Source organism: Tamandua tetradactyla, chromosome 2, assembly GCF_023851605.1.
Source record: "Tamandua tetradactyla isolate mTamTet1 chromosome 2, mTamTet1.pri, whole genome shotgun sequence".
Classification (NCBI taxonomy): domain Eukaryota; kingdom Metazoa; phylum Chordata; class Mammalia; order Pilosa; family Myrmecophagidae; genus Tamandua; species Tamandua tetradactyla.
In genome coordinates this window covers 164,368,510-164,381,051 of record NC_135328.1, presented here as the reverse complement: position 1 = coordinate 164,381,051, position 12,542 = coordinate 164,368,510, and the positions used below count along the sequence as shown (strand labels likewise).

The following is a 12,542-nucleotide window of genomic DNA, read 5'->3' as shown; positions in this document are numbered from 1 at the left end:
ACAATCAGTCCTGTTGCACAATCTGTATCCCTTCAACTCCGATTTTAAAACTGTTTTCACACCCATTATCTAGTTGTATGAGAACGAATCCTGGTGGATGAGAAGACTGTAACATGGGTATAAATTAAGTACTGTGGAAGGTTATGTTAACTTTTCCAGTAAGAAAGTTAACACCATAACTAATGAAGGAGAAGAAAGAAAAGAAAAGAAAACCTCACGTCTTTAGCATTTAGAGTTTTAACGCTTTTTTATAATACCATTTCTAGATGGCATGTATCTATAATACATATACTTTAAATTAGTGGTCACTAGTTATATGGGACAATTTCTATTCTCCTTTGTGATCAAAAGCAGGCATTTTTGAAACAACTGATGAGAAATTCAATTTATGACCCCCAGAGAGTTTTTTCTGTATATTAAACTACCTGATCTGTAGTCTACAGGTACATCACCTTTGAACATATTTAAAATCCATTGACCAGAAATAACATTTCCAGAATAGCTAGCCTATATTTGCAGATGTCTATGTTACCAAATTAGGGTGACCAAACATTTCCTTTTGCTTAGGAAAGTTTCTCCTTGCAATTAATGTCCCTTATATACTACTGCTTATTAGGATTAAGAACACCCGCCTTTCCCTCTTAGAAGTATCCTGATTCTGGATGATAAATTATAAGATAACCCTATACTACACGGGATCTGATCTACAGGTAGATTTTTAAAATTATTTTTAAATTTTTTTTAAATACCCAAAAACACCAAACACAAACATTTGTAACTTTTGATCATTCCGTTCTACGTATATAATCAGTAATTCACAATATCATCACATAGTTGCATATCATCATCATGATCATTTCTTGGAACATTTGCATATATTCAGAAAAAGAAATAAAAAGAAAACAGAAAAATATTCATACATACCATAACCCCACCCCTTCCCCTCACTGATCACCAGCATTTCACTCTAAATTTATTTTAACATTTGTTCCCCCATCATTCATCTTTATTGCAAATGTTTTACTCATCTTTCGATAAGGTAGATAAAAGGAGCATCAGACACAAGGTTTTCACAACCACTTTGACACTGTCAAAGCTATATCATTATACAATCAACTTCAAGAAACATGGCTAATAGAACACAGCTCCACATTTTCAAGCAGTTCCCTCCAGCCTCTCCATTGCATCTTGACTAACAAGCTGATATCTATTAATGTGTAAGAATAACCTCCAGGATAACCTCTGGACTCTGTTTGGAATCTCTCAACCATTGGCATTTTATTTTGTCTCATTTCACTCTTCTCCCTTTTGGTCGAGAAGATTTTCTCAATCCACTGATGCTGAGTCTCAGCTCATTCTAGGGGTTTCCTCAATCCCCTGATGCTGAGTCTCAGCTCATTACAGGATTTCTGTCCCACATTGCCAGGAAGGTCCACATCCCTGGGAGTCATGTTGCACGTAGACAGGGGAGGGCAGTGAGTTTGCTTGTTGTGTTGGCTGGAGAGAGAGGCCACATCTGAGCAACAAAAGAGGTTCTCTTGGGAGTGGCTCTTAGGCCTAATTTTAAGTAGGCTTGACCTATCCTTTGTGGGGTTAAGTTTCATATGAACAAACCCCAAGATTGGGGGCTCAGCTAAAGGTAGATTTTTAAAAAAATGTTCTATCCCTTATTTTTAATCTAAATTAGAGTATTTGTGGGTTTACAGAAAAATTATGCATAAAATACAGGATTCTCAGATACCAGCCTATTAACACCTTGTATTGGTGTGACACATTTGTTGCAACTGATTAAACTACATTTAAAAAACTGTACTATTAGCTGTAGTTCATTGTTTAACTTAGAGTTCACTGTATTGTGTAGTTCCACGGATTTTTTAAAAATTTTATTCTAGTAATATGTATACAACCTAAATAATCAAAAATACATAATTCGGTGCAGTTTATTATATTCACAATGTTGTACTACTGTCACTGCCATCCATTACTGAAACTTTTCCATCATCCCAAACAGAGACTCTGTGTATTTTAAGCCTTCACTCCCTATTCACTACCCTTACCCTGTCCCATATAGTCTAGACTCTGACTTTGTGAGTTTGCTAATTCTAATTATTGCATAATACTGCCTCTATATAGTATTTGTTCTTTTGTGTCTGGCTTATTTTGCTCAATGTGATGTCTTCAAGGTACATCCGTGTTGTCACATGTATCTTGTCTAATTGCTCTGGCTAGAACTTACAGTACAATGTTGAATAACAGTGGTGACAGCGGGCATCTCTGTCTAGTTTCTGATCTTAGAGGGAAAGCCCTTTATCATGTTGAGGAAGGTTCCTTCTATCCTAAGTTTTCTAAGTGTTTTTATCAAGAAAGGATGCTGGATTTTGTCAAATGCCTTCTCTGTGTCAGCTGAGACGATCACATGTTTTATTTTCTCCTTCATTCTGTTTATGTGGTGCATTATATTAATTGATTATCTTATGTTGAACCAACCTTGCATATCTGGGATAAATCCCACTTGTGCTGTTGGATTTGGTATCCTAGCATTTTGTTGAGGATTTTTGCATCTATATTCATAAGGGATATTGGCCTATAATTTTCTTTCCTTGTGGAATCTCTATCTTTGGTTTGAGGACAATATTGGCCATATAGAATGAGTTAGGGAGGGTTCTCACCTCTGCAATTTCTTGGAAGAGTTTGAGCAAAATTGCTATTAATTCTTCTTGGAATGTTTGATAAAATCCCTCTATGAAGTCATCAAGTTTTGAGTATTCCTTTGTGGGAGGTTTTTGACCACTAAGTCAATCTCTTTTATAGTTACTGGTTTATTGAGATCTTCTATTTTTTCTTGAGTCAGTGTAAGTATTTTGTGTGTCCTGTCTTTTCAAAAAAACTTTTTTTGATTCTTTTTTTTAATTATTTAATTTCCTTCCTTCTGCTTGCTTTAGGTTTAGTATGCTTTTCTTTTTCTACTTCTTCCAGTTTTGAGATTTGGTCTCTGCTTTGAAATCTTTTCTCTTTTTTATTGTAGGCATTTAGAACTATACAAGTTTTATAGCGCTATAAAGGTTATATTTCCTAATTTCCCTTGTGATTTCTTCTTTAACCCATGGTTGTTTAAGAATACATTGCTTAATTTCCACTTTTTTGTGAGTTTTTCACTTCTCCCTCTGTTATTCCTTTGTAGTTGGAAAAGGTATATTGTATGATTTCAATATTTTTTAATTTATTGAGATTTGTTTTGTGCCTAAGATATGGTTTGTCCTGGAGAGTGATGTATATGCACTCTTGAAGAATGGGTGTTCTGTTTTTTTGGTTGAAGTGTGACGTGTTCTGTATACGTTTGTATCTCTACTTGGTTCAGAGTATCATTCAAGTCTTCTTGTTCCTTTATAATCATCTGTCTAGATTTCTATCCATTACTGTCTAGACTTCTATCCATCTATCCAAGTGGGTATGAAAGTCTTGCCCATTAGTAGAACTATCTACTAATAGTTCTAATGCAGAACTATCAATTTCTCCATTCAAATCTGTCAGTATTTGCTTCATGTATTTAATGTGCTACTGTTAATGAATATTTATTTATAATTGTTAGTTTCTGGTTGAATTGACCTTTTTATCAGTGAATAATAACCATCTTTGTCCTTTGTTGCTGTTTTTGACTTAAAATGTTTTTTATGTACAATATTATAGCTACTCCAGCTCTCTTTTGATTAGTACTTACGTGGTCTATTTTTTCCATCCTTTCACTTTCAACCGACTTGTGTCTTTGAATTTAAGGTGAGTCCTGATAGAAAGCCATTTGGTTGAGTCATGTTTTTTTTAGTCATTCTGCCAATCTCTGCCTTTTGGCTGGAGAGTTTAATCCATTTACATTTAAAGTATACTGATAATGCCAGACTTTCTTCTGCCATTTTGCTATATAGTCTTTTTAAGTCTTATACCTTACCCCCCTCAATTTTTCTATAAATGCCTCCTTTCTTAGTTTTTATTATACCATATTGAGTCCCTTCTCATTTCTATCTGCATATATTTTTCATATATTTTCCCTGTGGTTGCCATGGGTTAAAATTTAACATCCTAAATATATAACAATCACATTTGATTTGATACCAAATTGACCTCAGTGTCATTACACTTACACTGTTTCTATACTCCTCTGCCCATCCATCTTTTTTATACTTGTTACAAATTATATCTTTGTTCATGGTATGTCTAATGTCATAGATTTAGCATTACTTTTTATGCATTTGCATTTTAGCCCCTGTAGGAAGAAGTGGCATTACATATCAAAAAAAATACAATAGTACTGGCATTTGTAATTACTCAAATGGTTACCTTTTACTGGGGGTCTTTATTTCTTCATGCCACTGTTTACCGTCTTTTTCTTTCAGTCTGAAAAACTCCCTTCATCATTGCTTGTAGAGCAGGTGTAGAGGTGACAAACTCCTGCAGCTTTTGTTTATATAGAATGTTCACCTTCATTTTTGAAACAAAGTCTTGTCTGACATAAAATTCATGCAATTGTTTTTCTTTTAGCACTTTAAGTATTTCAACCTACTGCCTTCTTGCCTCCATGGTTTCTGAGAGAAACTGGCACATACTCTAATTGGGATTCCTTTGTACATAACACATTGCTTTTATTTCGTACTTTTTAGAACTCTCTCCTTGTCCTTTGCATTCAACAGTTTGGTCAGCATGTGATGGGGTATGTTTGTCTTCAGATTTATCCTGTTGGGATTTTTGGATGTGCATATTCATGTTTTTGGAGGAAGATTTTTGTCATTATTTCTTTGACTATACCTTTTGTCCCTTTCTCTCTTTCTTCTCCTTCTTTAAGAGTGTGTTGTCTAACCTCCATATATTTCTGAACTTTTTAGTTCTCCACCTGTTGTTGACTTCCAGCCTCATGCCACTGTGATCAGAGTAAGTGTTTTGTATATTTTCAGTCTTTTTCAATTTAAGACCTGTTTTATGACCCAATACGTGGTCTGTTCTGGAGAATGATCCTTGAGCACTTGAGAGGAATGTATATCTTGCTGTCTTGAGGGGAATTGCTCAGTATATGTCTATTAGATCTAGTTCATTCATCAAATTATTCAAGTTCTCTATTTCCTTATTGCTCTTCTGTGTAGATGTTCTGTTAATGTGAGTGCAATCCTGAAGTCTCCAACTATTATTGTAGATGCAGCTATTTCTCCTTTCAGTTTTGCTAGTGTTTGCCTCCTGGATTTGTGGGTGCCCTGCTCAGGTACATATGTATTGATGATTGTTAGGTGTTCTTGGTGGATGGCCCCTTTTATTACTATATAACGTCCTGACACCTGAGGCCCAGAAATGGAAAGCTGCAGCCCTGAAAAGTAGCACAGATATATAATAACAATTAAAGTAACCAAAGAAAAAAGAGATCAGGCCTCAATTAGAGTTACAATCAAAGCCGATCTGACAGGGTCAAAGATAGATCAGAATACAGGGTAAAAGATGATAGTGCATGTACTCTAGACCCTGACCTACTGTATGAGACCAGAGATTTTTATATAGAGAACTTAAATTTTCTGTAATACATAATCTAAATCAACCTGAATAGCTCATTTAAACAATTCAAACTCCTAGAATCCAGAATGGGGACAAGGCCTTGTAGTTCTTATAGCTGAATGTAATACTAGGATACATCTCAGACTACGGTGGGCTGATGATTGAAAGGTATTGATAGAGTCCCTTAAGAGTCCAAAGGAGATAAGTGTTGTATAGGTATGGAACTATTAGATTTCTCATCTGGGAAACCCTGGGTACTCTGTCAAGCACTAGGGACTCCCAAGAAAATAGGCCGAGCCCTTGTTTATGGGGCTTGTTTCTGTAGGGGAGAAGATAAGACTACCTGTAATGAGGCTAAGAGTTGCTTCCAGGAGGCCTCTTTCGTTGCTTAGATGTGGCCTCTCTCTCACTAAGCCCAACTCTGCAAGGAAAATCATTACCTTCTTCCTTACATAGGATATGACACTCAAGGGTGAAAATCTCCCTGACAACATGAGGTGTGGTCTCTGAGGATGAATCTGGTCCTGGCACTGTGGGACTGACAACACCTTATGGTCCAAAAGGGGGAAGGGAAGTAGTAATAAAATAAGGTATCAGTGGCCAAGAGAGATCAAATAGTGTCAAGAGGCTATCCTGGAGGCTGCTCTTACACAAGCTTCTATTAGATAGTGCTAATTACCATGGTTTGCTAAATCCCAAGCAACATCACTCCTATGGAATTTTTTTTTTCACATGGGCAGGCACAGGGATCGAACCCAGGTCTCTGGCATGGCAGGTGAAAATTCTACCACTGAGCCACCATCGCACTGCCCACTCCTATTGACCTTTTTTTTTCTAAATCTTTTGTTTGTTTGTTTCTTTATTTCCTATTGACTTTTAAGAACACCTAGGACTCAAACATAGACTCTATAAAGGTTTCATGCACTAATTTTGCTTTCCTGGAATTTATAATTCTAGGTCAGATAAATCCTGAAACCCTGAGGGACCAGCCTTTCCAAGATTTATCACTTAATTACATCCCCCAATTCTTTAGTGTCAACACCACTTTCAACATGAAAAAATCAGAACAGGCATTACCTAAAGTTCCCTATAGACTGGGAGAAGGATCAAAGGATCAAAGGAGAAGGACGAGGTATAACAAAGAAAATAGGATTTAACAAATGAGTATGACTGCTGAAACACTGTATTAATATTCCTTTTAGTCTCTAGTATTTGGAGCAGTTAGAAGGACTATTCTGAGATAGTGGAGTAGTAGCCTATGACAAACTCTGAGATATGTTCTGTAATTACTTGTTGAAGTGTGCTTTGAAAATTATTGCTTTTTCTTTCTTTGCTTTTATATAGATATAAAATGTTCTTCTTTGTCTCTTACAACAGTTTTGCATTTAAAATCTATTTGGTCTGAAACTAGCTACTCCAGTTTTTTTTTTTTTTTAATACTGTCTGCATGGAATATCTTTTCCCCTCTGTCCATGGTCAGGTTCATGTGTCAACTTGGCCAGGTGGTGGTGCCCATTGGTCTGGTTGGGCAAGTGCTGGCCTGTCTGTTGCGATGGGTACATTTCATAGAATTAAATCATGATCACGATGGCTGCATCCACAGCTGATTGCATTTGTAATCAGCCAAGGGGAGTGTCTTCTGCAATGAGTGACAGGCATTTAATCTAAGCACTAGGAGGCTCTTCTTCAGAAGAGACCATTTCTCTTCCTGCTTCAGCCAGCAAGCGTCTCCTATGGAGTTCGTTCAGACCCTTCATCAGAGTTGTCAGCTTCACAGCCTGTCCTATGGATTTTGGACTTTTATGTTCCCAAGGTTACATGAGACACTTTTATAAATTGTATATCTATGGATATTTCCTGTTGATTCTGTTTCTCTAGAGAACCCTAACCCTCCTTTCACTTTCAATCATTTGCATCCTTGGATCTGAGGTGATTCTCTTATAGACAGCATAGAGATGGTTCATTGTTTTTATCCATTCTGATAACTGTCTTTTGATTGGGGAGTTTAATCCATCAATATTCAATGTTATTACTGTAAAAGCAGTATTTAACTTCAACCATTTTATCCTTTTGTTTTTATATGTCATATCTTTTTTTTGTCTCTTTTTTTACCCTTTTAGGTCACCCTTACACTGGTAATATTCTGTAGTCTCTGTCAAGCTCTTTCTTCTGTACTTTCCTTTTAGCCTACAGGACTCTGTAGTATTTCTTGTAGGGAAGGTTTCTTGTTCACAAACTCTCTTAGTTTTTTTTTTTTTTTAACATGGGCAGGCACTGGGTCCTCTGGCATGGCAGGCAAGCATTCTTGCCTGCTGAGCCACCATGGCCCGCCCAAACTCTCTTAGTTTCTGCTTATCTGTGAATATCTTAAACTCCCTCATTTTTGAAGTACAGTTTTGCCAGACAGAGAATTCTTGACTGGCAATTTTTCTCTTTCACTACCTTAAATATATCATACCACTGCCTTCTCATCCCCATGGTTTCTGATGAGAAATATATGTTTAGTCTTATTGGGCATCCCTTGTATGTTATGAATTGTTTTTCTCTTGCTGCTTTCAGAATTCTCTCTTTTTCTTTAGCATTTGATATTCTGGTTAGTATGTATCGAATTCTTTATGCTCAACCAATGTTTTCTTAATATCCTTTATCTCTTAAGCCATCTCATGAATCTATTTAGTAGATTTCTTTGAACATCTTTGACTAGTTACAGATTCTTTATCTCTCCTGACTTTATTTGCTCCTTTTGTCTTTATCTTTGTTTCTAAATATGGCTCGTTTTTTTTTGTGGCCGATGGCTGGTTATCTTGGTGAGTTTACTGTGAAGATCAGATTCTTTCTCTTGTCAAAGCTTTTGTTGTTGATTGGATTTGTGTTAAAGCACTTCTTTGACATTTGTTTTGTTAGTATTACCTAACCAGAGCTGGACCAGGGACCCTCTAAGGGTGTGCACACCAGCTCCACAGGGCCCCAGGGAGAAGAAGGTCAAATAAAGATACCTAAAAGCCTTTAATTCCACTTTCTAAGGGTGTACTTTCCTGGCCTACACAGCATATGGCCCTCTTTGCCCAGAAGGCTTTTAGTGTCTTCCTAGAGGTGTGCTTTCCTCTCCTTGTAGTCTTCAGCAATCTATTCCCCTCAGCCCTCAGAAGGCTGAGAAGCTCCATGCTGACCCTTGACAATGGTGTAGCCATGTCAGGTAGGTCAGGTTCAAACTACCAATGGTCCCAGAAGTTCAAATTCGCCAGCCAAAAGCTGGCACAGTGTAGATCATATCCTGCCCTGTTTTTGGGAGAGCGGACCTCCACTGCCCTTTTAGTCTGGAGCTGCCCGCTGGCCAGAGACTGGAGAACTTGATACTTTCTGCCCTAAGAGTTGGGGATGGGTACCAGGAGCCAGGGCTGTGAAGGGTTACTCACATTCTCTTACTGCAGCTTCTCCATTTCTTTGTCTTGCATTTTCCTGGGTCTTGTGGAGCACTAACCTTAATCTCCACAGCCACAGATCCACTGTTGTGGACTAGACCATTTATGCCTTTCTCACAGTCATTTCTTTTAGGAGAGAAGTGAGCCTAGCCTCTCCCTGATCAGCCATCTTGGATCATTCCAGCCTGACTTATTTTAATGTTTTTGTCTTTTACTTTGCTAATCTTTCTTGTGCCTTCTCCAATCTGCTGTGGAAAGCATCCTGGGAATTTTTCATTTCAGTTATTATCGTTTTCAATTCCAATAGTTCTGTCTGGTTCCTTTTTAAAATCTCTATTCCTTGAGATTCTCATATTGTTCATTCAATGTTTTCCTGATATACTTTAATTCTCTCTCTCTGAATCATCTTCATTATCTCGTCACCTCCTTCAGCAAATCGAAGATCATTTTTTCTTAAGTCTGTCTGGTATTTTCAGTCTGGTCCTCTGCATCCAATGTTTTCTGGATTTTTATTGTCTTCCTTCAGATGGGCCATCATTTCCTCCTTTATCTGATAATCTTTTGCATACTGTATATTTTAAAATATTAAACGATACAAAATATTAAATAGCACTGGAATTTATTTCCTGAGATGTGTGTCTGACTTTTTAACTAACTGGTGATATGACAGATCTTCTTGAGTGTCAGCCTTCCTATCAGGAAGGTCTGCCCAAGGCAAATGCAAAATGCAGGGTCTCCTTTGTCTTTCCTGGGTGGTGTCTTATCCTGGGCCTTAGAGGTCTCCTTTTATAGGAGTTTGAGATAGACCTTCTCCCTAGGTGTTCAACTGCTGGACTTAAAGCAGGTAAGAGGTATGTGCCTCAATTTCTTAGACTGCTTCATTTGTTTCAAGCTGCTTTTGACTAAAGGGCAAATTTTGGGAGGGGGTGGTACATATGGGAATGGAATACAAATTGTTGAAGTGGCATAGTTTTACTGATGATATATCCAGGAAACATACCACAAGTAATAAGGAGAAAGAATCACATATATGTGTGTGTGTGTGTTTTATTTTTTTGATACATTTTATATTATTATGCATTATTACCATATATTATGCATATATAGTCAATGGAATCCTACCCCTATATGATCCAGTTACACTATAATGGTGGGGGGGGGGGGCGGCAGAAAATGCACCAGGTGGGTCATAAAGGTCTTTTTAACATTAATTGCTCCACTGTTGTTTTTCTAATGAAATCACGTCACAGCTTGCAGTAGGAAATTTCATATCACAGTCTCTAAATACAGTAACCTCAAACAGCTTTTGCCTAAATAGGAGGCATCAATGTTCTGTGGGATTTCTGTATAAAGTTTTTCTAGTTCCGTTCAAGATACTTTTGCATGTTTACAAAGTATCAGGTAGTTTTAATTTTGTTCTACACTGGGAATATGCAAATAAATAAGATAACCCCTGTCCTCTAGGAGTTTATTGTTTAATATGATGAGACAGTAATTGAAATAATATTACTGCTTTGTGGTAAGCTAGATTTCTCAAATATACAGAGAAGGAGTAATTACTTTACCAGGAGGTTTAGGCAAGACTTCCTTGCAGGAGATGCCTCAACCAAGTCTTGATAAATGACCGAAGGAGAAAAGTAGCAACAGAATACCACACAGTGTGACACAGCCTAGGTACATGCTTATGAGCATGAAGCACCATGACGATAGAAGTGGAGGTCCATTCAGGTGACAGAACTAAGGAAAAGGTTTTTTCCAAAGCACAGTGTACCACACAGAGTGGCAGAGGGCCATAACATAAGGGTTTTATATGCCAAGTTAAGAATGCTAAACTTTACCCATTTGGCAGTGGGAAACTTTTAAAAGACTTTAGCCAAATAGCTAACTTGGGCAAATTTTCTAAGCAGGACACATGCTTCACCAGTCTTTATCCAGTGTCTGACACATGGAAGATATTCACTGTATATTTCTTAAGTTAATACATTCTCACTTTGATAGTATATGAAATCAGAAGGAAGGCTTCATTTAACCTTGGCATAACAGGAAAAATGCTCTATGAGCTTCAGATGCAGTTTCATTCGTTCACTGAACATTCTATTGTGCCCACTTTTAAATTGGGAGTTGGGGAACAAACTTGAGTGACACAGGATTCTCCTTCAAAAGGGATTCAAGAGATTAGTTCAAGACACACACAAAAAAAATACTATTTTTTGCCTATTTCCTTCTGCAACTAAAGTTTTCAGTTGGGCCCTAAAGACATTTCTTTACTAGAACAAAATTACATGATCAGCCAGTGGACAGACCATGATTTACAAAACCATAGAAGAAAAAAAAGATACACGCACACAAAACACAGCAGCTATAATACAATTGACCAGTATTATAAGAGATGTATGTATAATAGATCAATAAAATATGCTGAGGGATTAGCTGTTGGGTATCAGAGAAGAGTGGATGACATTGAACAGAGGTTTAAAGAATAATTTAGGAGTTTTTTTTTTAGGCAGAGGGAATAAATGCATAATAAATATAGAATACATCAAAGAAAAGTAACAAAACATCAGTTTTTTAGTCAAAGATCATGTCTATCCTAGAGAGCAGAGGCACAGTACACACAAGCAGGATCTTTACAAATGGAAGTTCTGAGCTGTTAATTTTGCTAATTTTTAACTTCAGAGGAGAACATACCTCAAATTTTTTTCTAAAAAGCTTTTCTTCTTTTTCCAATTTTTTCTTTTCTAAATTTTTCTTCTTGATTCTGAAGAAATTTCTAGGAGATAAACTGGCAAGAAACATTTAGATACGGTTAAATGTACTTTAATAAAGTCCCCAGATTTACAAAGCCATTCTTTTTCAGGTTAAATTCAGTTCTAATCAAGTGTGTATACGTATCTGTAGAGCAGAAATAACTAAATAGGATTTGTCGCTACTTTTTAATGTATTGACAGAAGAAAAAGAAGCCACCAAGTTATTCAGCAGAGTCTTCTACAAGTATTTCCTTCAGTCCACAACATTTCAGGCTATCACTACTTCTTGCATGGAATACCATATTTTCTTCCTCTTGTCTCTCCTTTCTCTAATCCATCACTATGCCTGCCTCTGTGTTGACCATGTCCCTCTCTTGCTTAAAATCTTTCACTGGCTATCTATTACCTATAGGGTAAAGTCTAAATTCCTTAGAATAGTACAAAGGGCATTTTTGTATTCTTTTAATCCTCTCAATCATATTATGATGTAGGTGTTGTTATTCACATTTTGTAGATGAGGTACTTTGAGAATCAAATTTAATGACTTGTCTAAGATCACAGAGCTAGTAAAAAGTGTAAATTGCAGCAGATAAGTTGTAATGTAAGTACACCTAGGGACATACCTTTCTGATTCTTCAGCACCCTTTTTCTCTTTGTTTTCCTTTGGTATCAAAAACTTGGGGCTCCAAGTTCTCAGTTTATTATCTACTCTGAGGAGAAAAAATATTGAGCTAGTAAATTGAAATTAAAAATTTATGGAAAACCTACTACCTCCAGATGGATCCTTGGACCAGATAAATCTTGAAATGTAGAGGGGCCAGCCTTTCCAGAACATCAAGTAATT

The 12,542-nt window shown here is 36.8% G+C and overlaps 1 protein-coding gene across 1 annotated transcript in view; it reads right to left on the bottom strand.

The window, feature by feature from the left end:
* The window catches only part of FYB2 (FYN binding protein 2), a 140,269-nt gene that overhangs the window by 3,342 nt on the left and 124,385 nt on the right, over positions 1-12,542 (bottom strand). The window contains exons 16-17 of the mRNA XM_077149519.1: positions 12,322-12,408; positions 11,640-11,733 (exon numbers count right to left, since the gene is read on the bottom strand). Coding sequence (XP_077005634.1) covers positions 11,640-11,733; positions 12,322-12,408 — 181 coding nt within the window. The remainder of the gene's footprint in view (positions 1-11,639; positions 11,734-12,321; positions 12,409-12,542) is intronic.